The sequence below is a fragment of the Phodopus roborovskii genome, unplaced genomic scaffold, assembly GCF_943737965.1.
Source record: "Phodopus roborovskii unplaced genomic scaffold, PHOROB, whole genome shotgun sequence".
NCBI lineage: Eukaryota > Metazoa > Chordata > Mammalia > Rodentia > Cricetidae > Phodopus > Phodopus roborovskii.
The window spans coordinates 27,313,484-27,338,412 of NW_026126447.1; the positions used below are offsets into that span (position 1 = coordinate 27,313,484).

Here is a 24,929-nt window from a genome sequence, read left to right on the forward strand (position 1 = left end):
TTTTTTTTTTTTTTTTTTTTTTTTTGAGACAAGGTTTCTCTGTATTGCTTTGGAGTCTTGCTCTGTAGACCAGGCTGGCCTTGAACTTATTAGAGTTCAAGGAGGCCTGCCTCTACCTCCTGAGTGCTGGGATAAAAGGCATGCACCACCAACACCCAGCTGTTGTTTCTTTTTTCTTAAGCTACCACCAGAAAGTGTGTGCTTCCTTATTTAACCCTTAGATAGAAAAGTCTTGCCCTTTCCACATTGGGGGATTTGCTTTGCATACCCTGGAGGCAGCCTTGGAGCAGGCTCTCCAAGTAAGGAAGAAATATTTTCTAAGTTCCTTGCTGCTCTGAGAAGGCATTATTTTCACTACCCTGGGTGCAGTTCTGGGAGACGGCCACCTGGGCTACAACAGCTTCATCCAATACCAAGGACTCAGCTGTCTCTCTCCTCCTCTGACTATGACTTATGATAGTGTCTTGCCAATGATAACACTGGTGCTGTACCTTGGTTAGAGGATTCCACTATTATTTAACTTCACAGATTAAAAAAAAAAAAAAGCCCAGAGTATAACTTGGCAATTTCTCACAGCAAGTATATGATAGAGCTAAGGTTGGTACTACGGTCGGTCATCTTACATTATACCCTCTTTTTCTAACTACTCTGCTCTCCTGATAGAAAGAACAACTGGGGAAAACAATGTTCTGGTAACATGTTCTTTAAAATCATGAGAATATCTACTCATTGTAGGAAAAAGCAAAAAATAGAAGTTAAAGATCTACTAAAACTGATGATACAGGTAAGGGAACTATTATTGGATCATATCTTCAGAACGTAAAGTCACACATAATATAAGATGCTATATATTGAGCCAAGATTATATTATTGAAAACTATCCCACCTGTGAAAGGATCTGCTGTCTGCACTGTGTTAGAAGGTCCTGAAGTGCCTGGAACATAGCGACCACCACCTATTCATGCAAAACAATAGAAAAGCTCAACTACATGGAAACCGTGATTCATAAACAGCATGGTATTTATGCTATAAGAACCCAAGCTTGGGGGGGGGGAACCCCCAAAAACCAGGAGCAAAGCACACAACAGAATGATAGAAATTATAGTAATTTTTTGGTTTTTTTTATATATACAGTATTTTGCCTGTATGTCTGTCTGCACATCAGAAGAGGGCACCAGATCTCATTACAGATGGTTGTGAGCCACCACGTGGTTACTAGGAATTGAACTCAGGACCTCTGGAAGAGCAGCCAGTACTCTTAACCTCTGAGCCATCTATCCAGCCCCCTATAGTCAAATATTTTACTGCTCCCCAGAAACTAAAATTTTAGTGGTTCTCCAAGTATAGTTCTTTTCCTTTTTAAATTTTTTTTTTGTATATGCCACTTGCAAAGGGAAAATTAATTTTTTCCAATGTAGTCTCAATGGGGATAGTAATCACACTTCAGGGCAGGCCCCTTGCCCAGTAGTAAATGGTCAACACAAAACAAACTCAATTGTCTATTCATGTAGGCTGTGTGTGTGTGTGTGTGTGTGTGTGTGTGTGTATGGGGGGGGTCATGTCTTATATTGCTTTGTTTATATTTTTTTTTTTTGGCCTTAATGGTCTTCGGTTTATATATTATGTTTTCTGATTTTGTGTGTCTGTGTGTATGAACTCTTATGGGTTTTGTTTGCTTATTTGTATTCTAAAGACAAAGAAAGGGCATGGAGTTGTGTTGACTGGGGAGGCAGGGAGGATTTGGATAGAGTTAAGGGGAGAGTAAACCCTGATCAGAATATAATTCATGGAAAAAAATTTTTATGTGCATGGGTGTTTTTGCCTGCATGTATGTCTGTGCACCATGTGTTTGCCTAGGATTCTCTAATGCAACATAGTCCCTGGAACTGGAGTTGCAAACAGTTATGAGTTGTCATGTGGGTGCTGGTACTAGAACCTTTGTCTTCTACAAGAGCAGTAAGTGCTCATAACCACTGAGCTGTCTCTATAGCTCCTGAGTGTAGTTTTTTAACTGATGGGTTTTTGAAATTTTAGCCCCAGCACATGAATGTGGAACTAACTGAAATCAACATAATAGAATTGTAGGTGGTGTCTGACCCAACAATACTCATATGGAATTCCTATCCCTGTTCTGTACAGATTTACTAGGATTCCTGTGGTTGCTATTGCATGAAAACCATGGGCATTTAATGTTAATCTTTTGGGAAAGATCCAACTTCCTTATCTCACATGTGAAACAGTGTACTTAGTGCTGGAAATCTAGCAGGAAACATAACTGTAACTCCTGATATTACCAACTGATAGAGAGAGATAAAAATGCTACAGGGATGAGAGCTACAAAATTACTGGATCAAAGTATCTTAATTTTAATTTTATTTAGTTTACTGGGAGGTTATATTTACATATCTAAAAATTTTAGATTTATTTTTATTCTCTATGTTCTATATTCTACATATTCTGAATGCATGTATGTGTATTACATGTGTACCCTATACCTGTGGACATTAGACAAGGGCACTGGATCCTCTGGAGCTGGAGTTACAGATAGTAATAAGCCACTGTGTAGGTGCTGGGAACTAAACCTGGGTGCTTTGCAAAAGTTCTTAACCACTGAGCCATCTATCCAGCTATACACACGAACACACAGCCCTATGTATATATGTGTATACGTATATACATATATATTTTTTAATTTGTTAATTATGCATAGACCTGCATATAATGGGGGTATGTGCATGTGTACTGTGCTGGAAGAGTATGTTACTTGCTCTCTGGAGCCTCCTCACACAGGAGCTGGGAACCAAACTTAAAACAGTAAACATTCTTAACCACTGAACCATCTTTCCAGCTCCACAAAGATGTATTTCAAAAGATAGTAGTTTTATAATTGTTTCTGTAAAATATAAACCTGGTGTATTTGAGGCTTATTAATTAGAATGTAAAAAAATCAATGTGAAGTAAAAACCAATCACAATTTTTATTTAAAAATAGCCAAACGTAATCATTACAAGGTAAGAAAAACTAACAAGGGCTGGGTTCTATCTCAGTATGTACTTGCACATGCACAAGACATTGGTTAATAGCTCCACTAAAACAAACAAATACCCTCCAACATCCACAACCTCCCCCACACATGCAAACCCAACCCTAATACTAATGTTAGTACATAAGATTTAATATAAGTCTAAACTCACCTGTAAATGGGTCTGAAAAACTGGTATTTCCAAGTCCCAACATTTGACCTTTTGTGTTATCAATAATAAATTTAGCCACCTGATCCAAAAACATGGGATTCAAATCATTCTTCTGCAAGAAATTGTAAGCAGCTAGCCAGGGATCTTCACTGACATTATATGGTAATTTATATGACGGACCACCTTCATTGACATCAATTGAAAAAACATAATCAAATTCCTATAATGAAAACAGAAAACAAGATAGATAATGTATCTGTTCAGATACATTGAGAACACACATAAAATAATACAGATGTTATGTGTTTTTTATTCTAACCATTTCTCCAAAATGCAATGGTTAAGGCATTCTATTTGGCAGATAAGGAGCCAAAGTGTGTATGTGTCACAAAATTAATGTTTCATTAGGAGTGGGGCAGGTGATGGCTGAGATGGGGAATGGATTATAACTACGTATTAATTCTAGGTCCAAAAGAGGGTTCCCAAATGACTGATCTCAAGGTCATAATTTTTAGCTGTGAGGGTGTTCTACTCACCAAGACATAATGGCACATAAGCACAGCTCTACCGTGCCCCTCATGTCTTGTCAAGTTTAACAGAGACAGGCATTAAGCTTGAGATGAAACTCCTAATCCAAACTGACTAGAAATGTTTTTGTATGGGAAAGTCTAAAAGATAGATAATGGCTAATCTGTCATATGCAGCTTTCTTTACACATTAAGATTTTATATTGATACATATTCATAATATTCTTAATTACTTAATATAACTTACTGTATATATTAAATCCACTTTAAGACAGAAGATAATTTTCTTACAATAATGCACTTTTAAATGTCAAATACAAGAGAAAATTTGATTAGCAGAGAAAACTTCTAAGTTTCTGTGTAGTTTAAAATAATTAGAAAGCAGAAATAGACATACTTTCCCTTCATATAAAACTTTTCCAGATGTTTGCTGATTAGCACCAGATGAGCCAACAACATCACCAATTTTTATCCACCTCCCGTCACTAACACTCCACTGATAGGCTTCAACTCTCTCTCCATCTCGGATTAGACGAGTCTGTCCTTCTCTAGTACCTTAAAACAAATATTTTAAGAATCAAAGGTTGACTAGCAGAGTAAAATCCAAAAGCACTTAGACAAATTTTAACATATTTTTTTGGGTGCTTCCAAGTTCAAATAGTAAGACGAGCAAGAAGAACATGGCTTCTCTTATCAGTTATGTATGACAGTAAAAATCCTCAAGTATCAGTATCTGGCATTGAGGACAAATGAAAGATTAGCAAAACATTTTTCCTTATCACTCTTGGTATTCCAAAAGGCAAGTGTGGTTCCCCTGAACAGAGTTTCTGTGTCACCTTGGCAATCCTGGAACTCACTCTGTAGGCCAGGCCAGCCTTACACTCAAGAGATCTGCCTGCTTCTGCCTCCCAAGTGCTGGGATTAAATAAAGGTATGCACCACTGCCTGAGCTACAATTACTCTATAATAGTTACCTGGTTCATTCAGATGTTCCCTCCCAGGAAGCTGCTCAGCATTAATGTCTCCTAAGTCACCAGTTTTGGAATCGATTGTTGCCTGAGAGAGCTCTCTCTCAAAAGCCTTGATTTCCTCAGCACTTGCTGTTCGATCCTGTGACTCTGTAAACACTCTAATAATACCATCACTACAAGAAAAGCAAACTAGTTTAAGTCACTGACACATCTATTACCATTCCCTCATGTGAATAAAGGAAATATTATCTGCATGCATGAATATGAAAAGTATCACTGTGTATTGTGAAGAAGTATGCTTACTATAACATACATTATTATTTCAGCTATTTAGAGAAATGACTGGCAAAAGAGAAATACATTTAAATACAATTTTCAATTTTTAAAAACATGCCAGTGACTGAATCCACCAGAACCTTGTATCCATTAGGCTGCTGCTCTACCACTGAGTTCTATCCCAGGATTTTTTTTTAAAGACAGGTATTTGTATATAGCCAAGGCCAGCCTTGAATGTATAATTTTTCCCACCTCAGCCTCCAAAGTGTTGGGATTATAGATAAGTATCACGACAACCAGAACAATATTCAATTCTATAATATTTACTGAAATAATTCAGAAGTACAGTATTTACTTTTTAGAATCACTATTACATAGGCAACATACAGTATCAAAAAGGGTTGGCTGGGCATTGTGGCATATACTTATAATCACAAACTAGGTTTCACATCAAGACCCTGTCTTGAAAATAAAACAAAAAAATGTAAATAAGCAATCAAACAAAACAAAAACAATAGCAACACACACCAAAACAAAACACAAAACACCAAACCCCTAGGCCTCCCAAAAAAGGGTTACTGGGCCAGTTAACTTTAAAAAACACTCAAAGACATTAACCTAGGCTTATCATATAGCAGGTACTCAATATGCTCAAATAACCTCAAAGAAAAATTCAGCTCCATGATTGACTAAATAGAAGTTCTCAACCTATATATTCTCAAGAACACACTATATAGTCTTATGACTGCATTTTCTCAATTTTAATAAAGTGGGGGAGTCACAATGTCTAGTTTAAACTGTATTAATCAGATTGAATTCTACAGAATACTTTAGTTCTTAATTTTTTACTAATGTCAGTTTCACTTTCTGGGTTGGCCTATTTTCCTTTGACTGTTACCAAGCTTCGTGAACTATTCTATCTACATCAACAAATGAATCCTTACCCCAACCCAAAATAAAAGAGGTCTACTAAATCCTCTGTACTCAGAGCTGTCATCTTTTTCTTCTAGCTTCCAATGTCTAGTTACAATCTTTTCCTATAGCAAGTAACCCTATAATGTTCTACTAACATGTAACAGCAACAGCAGGTATTAACACCTTTCAAAATGGATCCAAATGCTTTTCTACCTTTCCATTCTTCAACTTCTTCCGAACTTAGGACACTGACACTAAGATCCCTCTAAAACCTCTTCCTTCTCCCTGGATTCTGACATCTGGACTCCTGTGTGCTTTTTAACCTGCTGACCTTCCTATATCCAGAGTATTTCACAGGATTCACTGCTAGTCTTCTGTCCCTCTTCTGTATTTTCTCACCCAGGAAAAGTTTTGTATATATCTTTAGGTTTGGTACTTACAATAGAATTCAATCTGTCTACTTAGGATATACTGGCAGTGTGTCAAGACACTGCTCAGATCTGACAAGTCTTAAGCCAAAATATTACCTTCCTTATGAACCAAATTAACTCTTCCACTTTTTTATTTTTATTAATGGGGATTGATTAACACATGCTATAGTTTGAAGCTTTATCCTTTTCCTCTGAATTTTCTTATTCTTGTATTCATTAGTACTGTGATGTCAGTGTTTTATAACCACATACTCCTAGTACAATTCATTTCTAGTTTGCTTTCCTTTCTGTTATTATCTCTAGTTAAATCCAATCTGCTTAATTCATAAATTCCATGTCAATCTGATCATGTCTTGCTCACGAGCTATAATCTTTTAACCCTAAGCATTAAAAGGACCTAAGTTTGAATTTTAGCCATAGGTAAGCCTCATCATACTTACCATTCGCTATACCCCCCAACCTCAATTCTCCAGTATTTCCTTGATCTCCTAAACACAGAACATTCACTCCATAAATGAAACTGTGTTACCTCTTTTGTCAGAAATTCCATTTCTTTTTTTAATTCACTAACAATATCCAATTTAACTTCTCTAGGAAGTTTTCCCACACAGATCTCTAGTTTATCTAACTTCTTTGGCATTTGGTGTTTTCACTATACAAAATTTATAATATAACACCATACCACAAAGTAAATAACAGTTTTTGAAGTTTTTATTACTGTTCTTTACTTAGTAACAAAAATGTACAAAGTCCTTTCAGTCATCTAAAATATCTATGGTTTACCTCTGCACCCTAAAGTACCTACCAACCACCTAGACACAAAGAATGTATTGACTGACTAGAATATAAATACCTCGCACCAACCACAATGTCACCGTTATCCAGCACACAGCAGCACCATATAGACTGAGCTGGAAGTCGGATTGTTTGGGCACATTCACCATGTTTCCATATTCTCAGAGATCTGTCTTCTGCTGTTGTCACAAAATCTAAAATTAATGAAAACAGAAGAAAAAAAATGTGTTTAGACAAAATTGAGTATTTTTATATAAACAATATTTTTCTATGTATGTGTAATTACTAATTTAAAATTAATTTTAGATTTTGCAACTTGTTACAACTTCAAAGTCATATTTTTATTTGTTTCACATTTTACATTCTATTCTTTGGACCAATTAATTATACAAAAAGTCTCTCCTCAGACACTCAAAGGCCTTTTTATAATACAGTCTTTTACTCTGAATTAATCACAAAAATTTCTCAAAAATGCGATGTAATAGCAAAAATTTAAATATATAGCGTAAGATAATCTTACCTCTACAATTTGGAAAGACAGATATGCTATAAATATAATTTGTATGTCCATAGTATACTTCAAGACATTCGCCAGTAATCTGCCACCTTCTAATACTAGCATCATTTGCACAGGAAAGAAATTCTGTTTCACTCAAAATTGCCAAACCTCTTACACAGTCTTCGTGCCCTAGATTTAAAAAAGAATACAAATCAATAAAATCTCCATTTGGTTGACAGCACTGTGCAGTTTATTAACACCATAAAACTTATAAGTAAGTAGTAAAATCTAATTTTTCAAGTTACAGAATTTTATTTTCTCCTGTAGAAGGTGGTCTGGTAATCAGATCATTTAGTAATATTGTTTATCCCAGTCTTAGAAGTTATTTTATATTTTCTCTATCTTATCCAGATGATTTCTGAAACCCTCAAGATATTGTAGACCAGGCTTGACCTCCAACTCAGAGATCTACCTGCCTCTGACTCCTAAGTGCTGGGATCAAAGGCATGTACCACCACAACTTTAACCTTTAAGGAATAAAGAGGAGAACCAATAAAAAATGGCCTATAGTAAATAAATTGTGTGGCACTCCTATTAGACAGCAAGAGGCTGCTGAAGTAGTTCAGTGAACACATGTGGTTAAAAGTACAAGGGATTGAGTTTAAATTCCCAAAGCTGGGAGTCTATAAATAAACAAAAAATTAGACAATGGATGCCTCACTCTATCAAAGGGCCAGAGTTCAACCCCACATCAAAGCTATATGCATTACAACATACACAAAAATCACACTTACCCAAATGGCCCCAATTATACCGAGTTTTTTAAATTACCATTTTTCAGTTTCTAAACCTTCCAGGAAAAACAAGAAACAATTAAGCAGGTCAGAAGTACATTATGTACTATAAAAGTTGCTAACACTGCTATTACCTGAAAAAGTCCTCTCACACCTTCCAGCCTTCCACAGTTTAATAGTCTTGTCTGCTGATCCAGTTAACATCAAACCCTGTTCAGGGAGAATTTTTACTGCCCATACTGCAGCTGTATGACCCTGTGAGAAACATAGGTATCAACTTAAGATGCCACAGAATCTTCAATATTCACCTATCATCCAAAATATTCACACAGAAATGATACCTGTAATGTCATCATGCATTTGTCATTCAGCCAGACTTTAGCAGTGGTGTCCCATGAGCCACTAAGTAATGTCCCAAATTTTCCAGACGAAAGACTACAAACTAAGGGGGAAAAGTGATTAGTTAGTATATTTTCAGTGAACAAATGCTCAACCTGGCAAGCTTCTAAAGTATTATAATTTTTAAGTAAATTTGTGAAGTGACATCTTCTTACCCAATAAAATTCTATTCAGTGGAGCTGTGAGGATAAGCAGTGTCAAGATAAGTTTTGGTGCCAGAATGTCTAGGGACAAGGCCTCACTGAGCCATTTATGAGCTCTGTGGCCATAAGGGCAATACTTAAAGAGTGCTAGTGTTTTGTTTATTTTAATTCTTATTCCCATTTTTGAGTATACACCTACAAGTGTATGTCATGTGTATGCAGGTGCCTGTAGAGACCAGAAGAGAGTACTGGATACCCTGTCAACTGGAGATATAGGTAGTTGTGAGCTACTCAACCTTCATGGGTGTTAGGTAGGAACTGGCAAATGGACCTTGTCAAGAGTCATAGCATGAAAAAGATGTTGAGCTAATTGGGAAACTGTAAAATATTCATTAGATAGAATTTTTGTTTGTGATAGTGATAATATAGTTAATTCCTCCTATAGAGAAAAAAGGTTGAGGCTGGTGAAAAGGCTTAGTTGATAAAGGCCTTGCCTTACAAACATAAGGACCTAAATTCAAGCTGCAAAGCCCATATAGGATGGACAGTGCTTATAATGCTAGTGCTGGGGAGGTGAGAAATGTGCCAGGCTATCTGGCCAGGCACTAGAGGACCTGGCAAGCCTCTGGCTACTGAGAGTCCTTTCTCAAAACTAAAAAGATGAGGGTAGATAGATGGCTCTATGAGAGAAGAAGGTTCTTGTATATAGGCCTGACAATCTTAGTTCCATCATTGGGTCCCACAAGATGGCAAACAAGAACTGACTCCCAAGTGCTATCCTCTTGCCAAAAGTAAACTGGAAAAGAAAGAAAGTAGACAGCACTTGAGGAACAACATTCAAGGTTGTTTCTTGTCCTTGACCCCCACCTCCAAGACAGACTCACACAGAGAATGAATACCAGTAGTGGGGGGGGGGTGGGAAATCAGCAAATAAATGCACATTAACCACTTGTTTTTTACAACCCACAAAAGCCAAGCAATTTTACCTTTACCGTTTTAAGTGACAGGGGAATTAAAACTACATTTGGTGAAATGTAAAGACTATGTGAAATACACAAGTATCCATAAATAAAGATTTTTTTTTTAAACTGGCATTGGTAGCATAAACCTCTAATAATTTCAGCTACCCAGGAGGCTAATGCAGGAAGATGACAAGTTGAAAGTCTATGCCACATGTACAATGACTTCAAGAGTTTCTTGGGCAATTCATAAGATAGAACAGGGCTAAATACTTATTTATCTTCTGAGAAACCCTAAAGATTTATTAAAATCCTCTGGAGGGATACTCCCTTAACCTAGAGACAGGAGAGAAGTCTTAGTCCCTACTTCAAATGACTGGACAGAGTTACATGGCCCCACCTGGATGACATTGCCCTACATGTGGAATTGGGGTGGGGGGATGGGAGAGGAGGGTGGTCAGGGTGTATGAGAGGGGGCAGAGAGGGTAAGAGATAGGGAGGAAGGAAGGGAGGGAGGGAAAGGGAACTAGGATCGACATGTAAAAAAAAAAAAAAAGATATTCTGATACAAATTTAATGTCAATTTTGTGATATGTATATTTCTCATCTTATTTAGGTATTGTGTTTATTTAGCTCATTTAGAAATGTAATGTATAATTTAGTACAGATTATAGATAGTTACCTATAATAGTCAAAACTTAAGTTAGGTTTTACCTATAATAGTCAAAACTTATAGTTAAGTTAGTTAGGATTTCTAGAAATATAGAGATGTATTTAAGATGAATAGGCATTTTTCAAACCTTTCAAAGACCTACAGAATATGGCATTTAAAATGGTTTAGGGTTTTTCTTGACAGTGAGACATAACTGCTCCTCGCAACGCCACCTGCGTCAGAAAGGAAGATGGACATTGAAGAAATGCGTTATGGAGTTTGCTTCCAGTATGGCAAGACTAGCCATTTGGACAAGATACTGTTCTTGTCTGGATTGTTTGACTTTATGCTGTATAAACTGGACGTGCAGGACCCATAGAAAAGTGGGTCTGCTGATTCAAGGTGGACATTGCTACAGAGTTCCTGCTTCATGGAAGAGTCTGCCAGACAGTCTGCAGGACACAGAGAAAGTGACTAATAAACTGCCAATACAAGAAGACAGTTTAAAGTTTCCTGCTTTGCTGAAGAGTCTGCCAGACACACTATGGCCTATGGGCTGAAGATGGAAGATTACTGAAGAACTTCGGGTGACTGACCAGGCAGTGAGTTGTCTCTGTCATTTCTAGAGTTTATATACTATCCTTCTGTGGTCTTTGAAGGAGTTGAAGACAGATATTATGGTTAAAGTTTTCCTTAGTTAGGATTAAAGATAAGTTACATATAGGACTTTAGACTCACAAAGACAGAATAGATGATGGAATATTTTCTTAAATCTTACTAAATGTTAATGAACTAAATATTGGTTAACTGTCATTCTTATTTGATAACTGTTGTGTGATATATTTTGCTATGTTAAGGTTAAAACTCTTCATTTTATTTAGACAGAAAAGAGGAGATGATGGGAGATGTCAGTCTGTAAATATGTTTCTCATACTGATAATGAATAAAGCACTGTTGGCCAATAGGAAAGCAAGATAGGCGGGACTAGGAGACAAGGAGGATTCGAGGAAGTAGTAAGGAGGAGTCAACATGGAGAGACTGGGGAGACCAGACGCCAGCCCCACTCCCTGTTAAGGTGAGACCACGTGGAAATACTTAGATTAATAGAAATGGGTCAGAGCTAGGCGATAAGACTTAAGACAGAGCTAGGCGATAAGAAACTAGTACCTGGCCAACAGCATTATGTTTAATACAGCGTGTTTGTGTGTTATTTGGGGCTGGCGCCATGGTGGGTCTAGGCTGGCAGGAAAAAACTTACTCCTTAAAACCTACAGCCCCAGCTCCTGGACAGTTCTTGTCTCTGGCCTACATGAGCACCTGCACTCAGGTGACTTGACTGTCCTGGAACTCATTCTGTAGACTAGGCTGGCCTCAAATTCAGACATCTGCCCATCTGTCTTCTGGGTGCTGGAATTAAAGGCTATAAAAATAAATCTTAAAAAGTAAAATAAAATAAAAATAAGTACACATAACCACACTGACTTGCACATCATTTTGTAACAAAGAGCTGTGATATTTCTAAGTATTGTCCCTTGAAAAATTATACCAGATATCATTCTTAGTCATCACTTTGCTGTGTTAATACAAGGAAAAACTATTTGAATACAACAGTCTTTAAATCTGCAGGTAAATTTATAACAGAAAACTTACACAATTAAGATGGTTCAGAAGGTTTCAACTAACAAACATAGCCAAAATCATGAGAAAAAAAAAGGTAGGTGGATTGTAATCCAGTCTTCAAATGCAAAAATTCCATCATGCTATACTTACCAGTATCTTTGTGACCCTTTAACATATAAAGTGGCATCGGACTGTCCAGAGAGAAAATGCATATATTGTGGTCATTTCCTCCAGTGGCAATTAGTCCATGAGGATATATCTCACTTGAGGGTATGATGCACACACAAGACACAAAATTAGAGTGGCCGCTCATACAATGCATCTCTGTAAAGCCCCTGTTAGGACTGGAAAAACAGGATGATTAATAGATATACATTTGCCTCCTCCTGGCTTACCCTAAGACATAAACATAAAAATATTCCTTACCACTCAGTGTGCAGGCGTAACTTTAAGAGTGAATACCATTCAAAGGACCTATTGCTTTTAATCAAACATTAAATGGCTTCGTAGCACAAGTAGAGGATTATATCAGATTGAGAAAAAATATGTTTTCTCAGAGTATACTAATTAAGAGGGAAAACAAGAAAAGAAAGGTCAGAAGATGAATATTCCAAGTGGCTTTTTCTCATTCTCCAATATGATTCTACTCATCAGTTATTGCTACTCTAAGAAATCTCTGGGGAACCGAAACACTTGAAATTAACATAATGAAACCCACTGTCAGTAAACTAAATTTGGTCAATGAAGTAGGAACACACTACTTAGTATAGTATATAGATATAGCTAAACAGCTAGAATGTCAATCATTTTCAGTGCACAATAAAAGAAAAGGGGATGGGGTGGGTAAACTGTTTGGGAACCCAGTACATTAGTAAGTACCTTGGATTATAAATGAATGCCCATTTGTCACATACATTAATGATTTAGCATCCCTGCCTTAAGTAAGTGAAATACTGGTATATACTGTGTAGAAAACAATAAGCTGGTAATTATGAGATATATACAGTTATATCTCTAGCAATCAAGGAGTTCACAATCTAGCTGAAGCAACTAAGGCAAATGCACATGAGATCAAACTCCTGGAGAAAACTGAACACTCCAACATACTAGTTAACTTTTATTTCTTTCCCAAAACCCACTAACTAGCCATTTAACTAGTCAATAAAGGCATTACAGGGAGGACAAAGGGGGGGAAAAAAAGAACACAATTTTCATAGTGTAAAAATGGCTATAAAAAAAAAAGGCAGTAAAAGCTTAAAAGATCTGGGGGAAATGATTTCCACACTGGCAGCAGGTTAAGAAGAGAATCATTCAGTCCCCTTCCCAAAAGTGTAAGAACTGCAGAAACCTCTGTGAAAATGTTAGCAGAGGTAGGAAGAACCAGGAACCTTAAACCCAATCCCCCACTTAGACAGTAAATGCACTGACAGAACTTGTCTCAGTACTACTTGAGAATTGTGGTGTTAACTGAAGGCTTGCAACTTCCAGGGTGAAGCATAGATTGGAAACTGAATTTTGATTTTTCTGGGATAAAACCCAGAACCCACGCACACCACACATCCGTCTATTGAAGTTAATTTTAATCGATTTCAATAATTGGAACAGTAGCAGTTACCAACCTGCCACCCTCTAATTCCATGGTGTGTGATCCTCTACATGTTCCTGTAGTAGAATGTACACAAAAGCAGAAGCCAAGGGGTACATAAGGCATCCTGACCTCCACATTGCAGAGATCAGTTCTCTGAAGTAGGTTTACTATGCAAAATTAGGTGGCCATTGTTGGAACTTCCTGTCTTCCCTGCTGATGTAAACAACTGCCTCTCAAATTAAAGTGACTTATGAAGAATTTAAAGGACCAACGCCCATTTTGCCTTTTCAACATTCTTGTTCTCCTTCTGAGAGCTAGACAATAAAATCCAGGATGGTACACATTTGAAATCCCAACACTCAGAAAGCTGAGGCCAGAGGATTTAGTTTAAAGCCAGTCTTGGCTACAGAGGTCGATTCTATCTCAAAATACAAACAAAGAACAACTTTAAAACAAGGGTATTCAAAAACAACTGCATATACAGGGAACTGAGAAGAGAATGTGCATGCTCAGGGCAACAGGTGAGAAAAGATCTAAGACCTCAAGGATACACCTTGGCTGGGATGTGGCAGACACCAAACAACAAATCATCAGCGGCCTCTGGCCACCCAAAGGAGCAAAATAAATCCGTACAGTGGTTCCTAAAAAAGACCAGAAGGCCAGATGGCAGATGTACTAGTCAAAGAATCTAAAAACCACCATCTTAAGAGAAAAGACAACAAATAAACAAAAGACAGGGCCTCATTGGACCTGGAATTTGCAATTGCCCTGCTTCTGCATACCAAGTGCTAGAACTGCAAGGGTATATGTGTCATACCTGGCTTAACACAATTGTCTTACAGATGTTGGAAGACCTAAAAGAAGATGCAGAAAACAAGGAAATGATGGAGGAATAAAAGAGAAATGTCAATAAGGAGGTAAGTCCAAAAGGAATTCTGAAGCTGCAGATTACAGGAACAAATAAAAAGTACTAGACAATTTCAAAAGCATAATACACAAGCGGTAAGTTTGAAGACAAGAAGCAGAAATGATCAGGTCTGAGTAAGAAAGAAGCAATACTAAAGTAAACAGAACCTAAGAGACTCATGGAAATCAATGAAATGAACTACATGGACAGGAGTGAGAAAAGAGGGTAAAATACTTGATCAAAATAGTGGCTAAAACCTGACTCAAATCTGAAGACATGAATGCATGCATCTATAAAATTTTCAAAATAAGGCAAACTGCACTGAGACACAGTGCAATAACAGAAGCAACTCATCACTTAAGCTTCCCAGTAAGACGCTAGAGCTGGGTCTGTAAGATAGCTTAGCAAGTAAAGGTGCCTGATGATCTGGGTTCAGTCCCTCAAGCCCATGTGGTGGAGAAAAGTGACTGGCTGCAAGTTGTCCTCTGACCTCCACACAGTGCTGTGGAGAGTGTACCTTCCCATATACACATAATAAATAAAATTATAAGATACTAGGCTTGGGAAGAGAGAGGCAGCTCATTGATAAAATGTTTGTTGTGCAATCAGGACAACTTAGTCTGGATCCTCAGGATTCATGAAAAGCCAGGCAGATCCCTAGAGCTCACTGGCCAGCCAAGCTAAATATATGAGCTCCAGCTTCAATGAGTGACACTGTCTCAAAAAATGTAGACAGTGACCAAAGAAGTCACCAATATTAACATCAACCTCTTGCCTGCAGGCACGCACACACATACGCACAGAGTAGCATGTGCACACCTTACTCATAAAATGATACCAGGTAAATTCCCCATTTAAAACAAACAAAACCCTTGAAAACCCTTGGAAGGAGAGAACCAACTCCTATAAGCCTATAAGCTGTACACACACACACACACACACACACACACACACACACACACACACACTTACTTTAGAGGTTTTGGTTAGTTCCCCAAATCACCTGTGCTGTTAAGATTGGAAAAAACAAAAACAAAACAAACAAAAAAACCTCTAAGGAATATAGAACACAATAGTAAAATGTATTCACTTTAAATGTCAATGAACCATCTAAGTATGGGCTTATCTACCCACAAGAGTCTCACTTTAGGTCCCCAAACACAAATACACTGAAATATACTCCACATAAACAGTAAGAAAAAAGGGGGAAGGGAAGCTATATGAGTATCAACCCAATTGTCTTTAGTTAAAAACAAGTACCAAGTCAAATATATTATTACTTACTAATAAACTGCATGCTAAGTATGATGTCACATGCCTGTGAGTCCAGCAAATTGGAGGCTAGACCACCCTAAGTTACATGACGAAATCTTGTCCAAAAAATTAAAACTGAAAAATACAGCAAAAATATTTAATAATTATGAAGTCACATGCCTAATAAGATCACCAAATTGTAGAAAATGATGATTGACAGAACTGAAAGCACAGTTGTGCTATCACAGATACGACTTTAATGTCCCCCAGTGGTCAGCACTCGGGAGACAAAGGCAGGCGGATCTCTGTGAGTTCAAGGCCAGCCTGGTCTACAGAGCTAGTTCCAGGACAGCCAACGCTACCCAGAAAAACCTTGTCTCAAAAACCCAAATTGACTTAAATATCCCACTCTATAATGGGAATGACAACACAGAAAATAAGCCAGGGGTCTGGAACACAGGTCAGCAGCAAAGCCTTTGTCTGCCAGGGTAAGGCCCCATCCAATCTCCAGGAAGGCCAAATTAAAAACAGAAGAAAACTTGAACAATACAGTAAGCCAACTATAAGTAAGAATATATTCTACTCAAGAACAAGACATTTTGAAAAACAGAGTAATTTTTCTATTCAGAAAATTAAAAACAGAATTACCATATGATCAAACAGAATAAAGATAATCTCAAATAGTTCCTTAAGAAATCACATTCATATAGCACTTTATGATAGCTAAATGTGGGAGTAACCCAATGACTACCATAGGTGAATTGATAAGGAAAATGCTACACAGAAACAGAATTTTATTTAGCCTTAAAAGAGAATTTTATGTCACTTTAAACATGAATGGTCTAAATGCTCCAACCAAAAGATAGGCAGAATGCCTAACTAAAAACATGATTTAAGTATGTACTGTCTACATACTAGAGTCTCACATGTATGTAGAAATTCCGATAAATGTCACAATATGGACAACCTTTGAAGACATTTTGCTAACTGAAATTGGCCAGTTATAAAATGACGAATACTGTAGAGCACATTTATATGAAGTACAAGCTACCTAAAAGTCAAAATCTTGCAGACAGAAAGTAAAATGCTGGTTTCCAGGAGCTAAGAGGAAGAAGGGGAACTACTACTTTAAGGTGTATATAGTTTCAGTTTTACAAGACCAAAGCATGAAGAGGTGGTAGTGCTGAAGGTGGCACAACATTATGAGTGTAGTAAATACTACCAAATTGTACAACTGAAAATAGTTAAGAGGGTCAATTTTGTTATATTTTAGTGTATTAAAACTTGGGCTGGGCGACTGATGGCTTGGTTTGTAAGAGCACATGCCACACAAGCACAAGGGCTTGAGTTTGGATTCTCTGTATTCGTGTAAATAGTCAGGTGTGTCTGTGAGCACCTGTACACGAGTGTTACCCTGAGGGAAGGGGATATGGACAAAAGGATCCCTGGAGCTTGACTCCTAGCCAGCCTAGTTGGTATGTATGAATGTATGTATGTATGTATGTATGTATGTATGTATGTATGTATGTATGACTCCAAGTTCAGATAGAAAACTTATCTGAAAAAATAAGGTGGAGAGTGATAGAACATGACATCCAATGTCCTCCTTGGGTTACTGCAAAAGCACATGGGCAAACATACTGTGATGCTTTAAATAAGAATGGTTTCCTTAAGCTCATTTAGTTTAACTTTGGTTCCAGGTTAGTAGAACTATTTGAGAAGGACTAAGAGGCGTGGCCTTATTGGAGTAGGTGTGGTCTTGTTGGAGGAGCTACGTCATTGAGAGTGGGCTAGGAGGTTTCAAAAGCCCTGGCCCAGCCCAGTCTTGCTCTCTCTGCCTACAACTTGCAGCTCAGATGTGAGCTCTGAGTTACTGCTCTACCTCCCTGCCTACAGCTGTGCTCCCCACCATATGTTCATGGACTAACCCTCTGAAACTATAAGAAAGTCCCCCAACTAAATGCTTTATTTTATAGGTTGCTTTGGTTACAGCAATAAATAGTAACCAAGACACACCTTTTTAAAAATTAGAGCAGAGTGTGTAGGCTAAGGCAGTAGGATCAAAAGTGTTCAAGGACAGTCTGAGCTACAGAGTAAGAAAAAGGGCCAAGGGAGTTATCTGTTCAATGCATCTCTCAAAATAGCAACAAAGAAACCAGACCCTTATAAGACACATAAGTATTAACAATGTAGAATCAGTCAGAAATTGCACCATAGGGGATAAAAATCTTCAAAGGCCATTTGGTAGTAGCTAATTTATCTACTTTAATGGGTTTTTGAAAAGGGATTTAAAATAATTTTATAAATATGCTCAGAAAGGTTGTGCAGTGGTGACCCACACCTTTAGTCCCAGCACTCTTGAAAGGCTAAGGCAGGCAGATCTATGTGAGTTCCTGTTTGTGAGTTTCAGGCCAGGCTGGTCTACAGAGGGAGTTCCAGGACAGGCTCCAAAACTACACAGAGAAACCCTGTCTCAAAAAAACAAAACAAAACAAGCTCAGAGAAAATCAAGAGATAAAATATTTTTAAATGTCTCTGTGGTGGGAGAGATGGCTCAAAAATAGCTAAGAATCTATTTGTTTGTTTTTGAAGCAGTCTTCTAACACAGTCCAAGTTTAGCTCAAACTTGTGATTCTCTGTGGCCATGCAACATGACACTCAGCATTAAATGTATACTATGTAAAACTATGTATATACCTTAACAGTTTCCAACACAGATGTTTGTTTGGGTCATTTACAGTCACCTAAATTAGAATCTTACTTCCAGAATGTGGTCTCATTTTCTTCTTTGTAGCTCTCCAAACTCCTACCACAATATTTTACATGGTTAAATATCAAGTCAGTGATTCTCAACCTATGGGTTGCAATCCCCACAGGGATCTTGAATATTATTTACATTATGATTCATAATAGTAGCAAAATTCAAGTTATGAAGAAGCAATGACATAATTCTACGATGGGGGGGTCACTACAACATGAGGAACGGTACTAAAGGATGCAGCATTAGAAGGTTGAGTACCACAGCATTAAGTACTTCTTAAATCAACGAAAAAAAAAAAATACTTAAAATCATTGGTGGGGGAGGCAGAGAGGCAGAGCAGGGAGACAGTGGCCTTCTTGTATCCCTAGAAAAAATGAAACTTGCGCTTTAGAAAGAAGTCTTGGGGTGACGGGAGGACAGGCAGCAGCACAGACACTCAAGAGCCACTGCCTCTTGACGTGTAAGGAACACGTACATTCATATCACAGCCCACAATCACACAAAAACAAAACAGCAGAGGCCAGGCCAGTATCCTGTTGGCAGATGTGCAAAATAGAAGAGCTCCCCAGATAGTGTTACTTTGGTAAAGGTTTCAGCCAGCAAGCCCCACCCAGGAGCACAGCTTCCCAGAAGTTTTGCAGATCGGAGCCCATAAGGAATAACAAGATATCCAGGGAAAACCTCCAGCATAAAACACAATGACCAAATCAAGCAGTGAGGTGGGAAAACAAAACAATCTGGAGGAAGAAGACCACCAAGGAGAAATTAACTTAAAACCAATCATTACCCCATCCATAGAGCATGGGAAGATACTACAAATAAAACAGAATTTCCTCAGGTCAAACCACTGGAAAGTAGCACAAGGGAAGAGAGATGTAGAAAAGAAGCTCAACATCTGAACAAGAAGTTCTCAAGAAAAAAGACAGAAAAGAAATGGAAAAACTAATGGTTTAATTTGAGATGTTTTGGGCAGAGGTTATCGTAGTTAAGAACCAACTAATGGTCCAGGGAAATGGATGAAGACAGGCTCCTTTTAGGGGGGCAGGGATAATAAGTTCAAAAAAAAAAAAAAAAAATTAGGATGGCTTCAGACTTCTCAACAGCCTAACACCATCAATAAAAATGCAATGGAGCAATGCTATAAGATCTAGAAGGAAAGATTACTTCAGGCTTAGAATCATACAACCACTCCAGGTGTCACTGCAATAGCAAGACAGGAGAAAAAATTGTTTTCAAACTTGCAAGTCTGAAACTCCTTTGTTATCAACAAACTACATTCAAGAAGTGCCTGGAGTATATCCACCAGTAAGGTAAGGCAAGATGAAGAAAACAAAAGCTAAACTCTAATAGAAATCCAACACTAGCAGTCTGACAGTGACGTTACCCAGGATTACCTGCGCACCAGTGACAGGTGAGGAAGTTCTCACTGTTAGAAGAGGAAATCCTAAATTAGTCAATGTTGTCAAAATATCAATTTAAAGAACTTAAAGTGGAATCATGATAAACACATAGAAAACTCAGCAAATGAAAACCCAAACAAGTAAAAAAGGTTGCTAAGGTCATAAGCTTGTTGAGGAAACCAGTTTACAACTCAGAAGTATGGACTAAATTTATACAGTCTCAAAACACTGGTTTTAGTCAAACTAAGCAAAGATCAGCACATAAGTCAGATGAAATGGAAGGAGGCAGAAAACAGAGAGTCATATGTCCCCTAGCAGAAACTAATAGATACTGTCTTACAAAACAACAACAACCAAAAACAAACAAACAAACAAAAAAAAAAAAACCCAGTAAGACAGCATTGCAACACACTGCATTTTTTTTCACATTGACATAGAAATAAAACACAAAATGAGCAATTAGATAAAAATACTGCTCCTGAGGAAAGAAAAATCTGGGTGGGATAGAAAGGGAACTGGCTTTTCTAACAAAGATTTAGGACCCAAGGTACCCAGTGTTAACCAGACAGAAGTCACTTTTGTCCTAAAATAAAATACAAGGTCTTAAATTTTAAATTGTATCTTTAAATATGGGTAGTCCTCAAAAGGCCAATCAATATAAAGACAAAGATGCTGAAGCGTACCTCCTCTCTTCTACCCCAGAAATTTATGACAGACATGTAGAATTTTATTCAGTGTGATACTTTAAAGAGGTCTGAAGCAGGTTGGACAGTGATGGTGCACACCTTTAGTCCCAGTACTTGGGAGGCGGAGGTGGGTGGATCTCTGAGTTCCAGACCAGACTGATCTACATGGTGAGTTCCAGAACATCCAGGACTGTTTCACAGAGAAACCCTGTCTCGAAAAGCAGTGTGAGACCATGGCATTTTGGCTGGTTCAGTTCAGTACACAAATCTGCTGAGCTAGACCTTCTGGGTTTTCGATGGACTTTGGCTAAAACCTAGGTGTTTAGTCCATCCTAAAATCTGCTATTTCTACCTCCTAAATTCTCCCATCATCCTAAGTTCATCTCTTCACTTATTTTTATGGTCCAGGATGATATTGACAATGGATGTAGAAAAACAAATTTCATTTACTCCTTGACTCCCAATATGATATAGCCCTTCATTAACTCAATGACTACACCATGAAGTAAACACTTTCAGTATGCCAGCTACAGAGACTCCTTTTATATCATGAGAACTATTGCTGAGATGTAGAGACTGTGTGACTGAGACACAAACCAGAACAGCTGAAAGTAACCCTGCCCTATAATATTCCCACACTATTCTACCATCACAAATTGGCTGCACTGCAAAAGCCATCAAACAGATCTACTTCTACACTTTGCCTTTAGACTATTTTCTACCTCTAGCAAGCAGAAATTTAACAATCACATTATACCAAATTGTTCCTTGCTTGAAACTGAGTGTTTTTACATACAAACCCCATAAGGTTCCTGACAGCCTTTAAGACCTGCTTTCATATCACAGTTTATCTCCTGCCACCCTAGAACGTTCCCTTATCAATCCAGGACCTCAGTTTTTTGTTATGCTAACTGACTTGCCTATAGTCGGCCCATTCCACCTTCCAAGGATTAGTTCACTCTATCTCCTAATAGATATGTCCACCACCACACACACCCAATTCAAAAACAAAACAAAAAACCTTCCCGCCTAACTCTGAATATGTACATTTGCTTGCTTCTTGATCTATATTCTCCCAAGAGATTACAAGACAGTTCTGTAAACACAGAGAATCTGTCACCTTGTCAGTAATGTCACTTCTTCTCAAGATACAAAATATAAGGTATTCATCACCTAAGTTCCATTCTTCCTGAAAACTGAAATCTGTTTACTAAAGCCTGAAATTTCTTGACTAATCAGTGCTCAAACGTAATCTCTGATATTGATTTTGCCTGGATTTTAACTTTTGGTTAACTTTGTGGGAGAAGGGACTTGCAGGCTGAACTTCTTAAGGCAATGGTATTTTTTTTCTTTATTCTCAAGAAATAGCATATTTCTATACAACAATCAGCATTCGAGGGGATTCATCCTCTTCCCTATAGCCTAGGCAACCAGGAGAGGAATCCACGCGTAACTCTCTGCAAGGCAATTACTGAGAACAGTCTGCAAAAACTGAAAGTGAAGAAGACTACAGAGCAACTCCTGTGAATGGAGCGAGGGGCAAGCCAGATGTTTCCAATATTACTGAAACTGGGAGACTTGCACAGGAGCAATAAATACTGAAGTCTAAAAGAAACCCGAGGGGTTATCTAACAAAGCTGAAGCCGCTCCAGGCATTTTAAGATGCTCATCCAAGGTCAAGTCACCCGTTAGTGATAAAGTTAGGACAGGCAGCCAGGTCCTCCAATCCCACATCCACTCCCCGAAATTCTGTCTGTTTCGCAGAGTGCGAAAGCTCGGAAGTCCTCGGGGAGGCGGGAGCAGAACTGACTCCAGGAAGAGGGAGAGGTACACGGCAGGGAAGGAGGGTCATCCCCCCCCCCCCACGTGTCTGGAAGCCTGAGATCCACCGCGGGCTGCAGGACTTGCAAACGCTCACCTGTCTGGGGCCCAGAGGCGGGTGGTGCGATCCCGGGACACAGACACAAAGGCCCCCGGCGGGTAGAGGCAGCACACCAGGCCCCTCACGTCCAGTTCGTGGCCCGGGAGCGAGCAGCTCAGCCGGTATCTAGCAGCGCCGCTCGCCATGGCAAGCGTGGGTCCGGAGCCCGGCTCCCGGGCACAGCGCGAGACTAGTCCACAGGCCCGAGCCGGCGTGCGCCAGGCTGCGGCCCGAGACCCGCCTGCAGGTGAGGGGCGCGGGAGACCGGAAGAGCCCGTCAGCCGGTGCGGAAGGACTGCGGGGGAAGGGGCGCGCCGGTCGGACTGAGTGACACAGCAACCCTAACAAGCACACCGGAATTCATCATCCGCCGCAGCCCGCGGTGACGCAGACTGTGTGCGCCCTGATGTTGAGGCGACTTGCGCGGAGGCTCTCTCCTCCTCTGTGCCCTGGATCGCGGGCCGAGGAAAGAACGGCGGGACTCGGACATTCTGCTTAGGCGCCCGAGGTCCAGGTGCTGTCAGAACCCGGTCCATTTCAGAGAACAACCGAAGAGTTGTAGAAGTATAAGGGAGCAAGCCGGAACTACAAGTCCCACAAGGCCGCGCGTGCCGGGAGGCTCGCCCGCGCGCTGAATTGGGATGTTTTAAATCTAAGTGCTGTGAAATGGTGGAATGAATTTCCCTCTTTGCCTTGCCTCACGATCTGATTACCCAGTTTCTGGCATGCCTCTGGAGAGTCTGTCTGGATTTTCGTAAATTAATTGTTTTTCATTTAAAGTGACAGAATCTGGAGCCAAGTGGGAACGTATTACATTTCTTCAGTTCAAGCTACCCCATGTTCTTACCCATACTATCTGATTTTGCAAATAAATGAGATGGTTCAAATCCATTCTTTCTAGTGTGACCACTGTTGCCTGGCCGCTTTGGGTCAGTAGGTCTAAGAGAGGGCAGAGAATACCCTTAATTAATTAGTTTATAACCCGGGCTGGCCTCAAACTCTTGGTTCTTCCTGCTCTAATCTCTAAGAGCTGAAATTACAGATACAAATACATATTTTTAGCCAGACCTCCATGGTGCTGCTTGGTGTCTCTATATTACATGGTGAGTATCATTCTATATTGTAGTAAAGTTTGCCTTCTGTATTATTATTGCCTGGCGTCCACCACAGCACAAACTTCTATTCATTTTCTAAATCTATTGTGCATTTTTCTTTACTCGATCGTCTTAAAACTCTCATGCTAGACTTGAAATCACTATTCCTTTATGTTTCTCAGATCTGAGCCCAGAAATGTTGACATTTTAAACCCTCTTCTGCTATATACTCACTGGGTAAGCTTTCCTCAGATTATATTTTCAACCTTTGGGTATTTTCAACTGTCTATTAGAAATGTCTGCCTAGTGACTTAAATTATTTTAACATTCTCTCGTTTTCTACCTCAGCTCTCCAGCCAGTTCTACACATTAAAATGGCATTCTTTTTCTAAACTCTAGATCTAAGTATTATTTCCTTTCTTCAGTAACCCCAATAGCATTCTGCTCCCTAATTTATTTTACTAAAGTCATTTCCCTTAGGCATGTGTCTGCCCCAGCCATGTTGAATTTCTCATTTTTTCCCTGAACAAACCTCAGTGTTGAAGGTGATATTTCTGTGTTTCTAAAACAAACACACAACCCGTAATCCCAGGGAATGCTTATAGGAAAATCATGACATAGGAATGTGGCCTATATAGTGAATTCTAGGCCATTCTGACTACAGGAGAAGTTCCTATCTTCCTGAGGTCTTGAGTTCAATTACCAGCAATCACATGGTGGCTCAAAACCATCTATAATGAGATCTGGTGCTCTCTTCTGGCCTGCAGGCATGCATACAGGCAGAATAAATAAACCTTAAAAAACAACATTTAAAAAAAGAAAACACAGAAGCCAGTTGGTGGTGGCACACACCTTTCCATCAGGAGGCAGAGGCAGGCAGATCTCTGTGAGGTCAAGGTCAGCCTGGTCTACAGAGCAAGTTCTGGGACAGCCAGACTGTAACAAAGAAAACCTATCTTGGAAACACACGCCACCACCACCACTACCACCACACACCAAAACTGTATTCTTTTTTCTGTCACAGTTCAACACCAGTTTATCTTCTAGGCCATCCTAACTCCTTTTTGGTCAATATAATTTTATTCATTGCCAATTTAGTGTCCATGGTGTAACATTTGTATAGCCATCATTTCTACATGACTG

At 38.9% G+C, this 24,929-nt stretch overlaps 1 protein-coding gene across 1 annotated transcript in view; it reads right to left on the reverse strand.

Annotated features, from left to right (window-relative positions):
- Window positions 1-23,057, reverse strand: part of Plaa (phospholipase A2 activating protein) — a 34,358-nt gene extending 11,301 nt beyond the window's left edge. Inside the window, exons 1-10 of the mRNA XM_051188179.1 lie at window positions 22,690-23,057; window positions 12,326-12,519; window positions 8,744-8,844; window positions 8,537-8,657; window positions 7,630-7,797; window positions 7,168-7,303; window positions 4,696-4,865; window positions 4,119-4,276; window positions 3,195-3,414; window positions 887-955 (exon numbers count right to left, since the gene is read on the reverse strand). Coding sequence (XP_051044136.1) covers window positions 887-955; window positions 3,195-3,414; window positions 4,119-4,276; window positions 4,696-4,865; window positions 7,168-7,303; window positions 7,630-7,797; window positions 8,537-8,657; window positions 8,744-8,844; window positions 12,326-12,519; window positions 22,690-22,838 — 1,486 coding nt within the window. The 5' untranslated portion in view covers window positions 22,839-23,057. The remainder of the gene's footprint in view (window positions 1-886; window positions 956-3,194; window positions 3,415-4,118; window positions 4,277-4,695; window positions 4,866-7,167; window positions 7,304-7,629; window positions 7,798-8,536; window positions 8,658-8,743; window positions 8,845-12,325; window positions 12,520-22,689) is intronic.
- Between the last annotated feature and the right edge of the window lie 1,872 nt (window positions 23,058-24,929).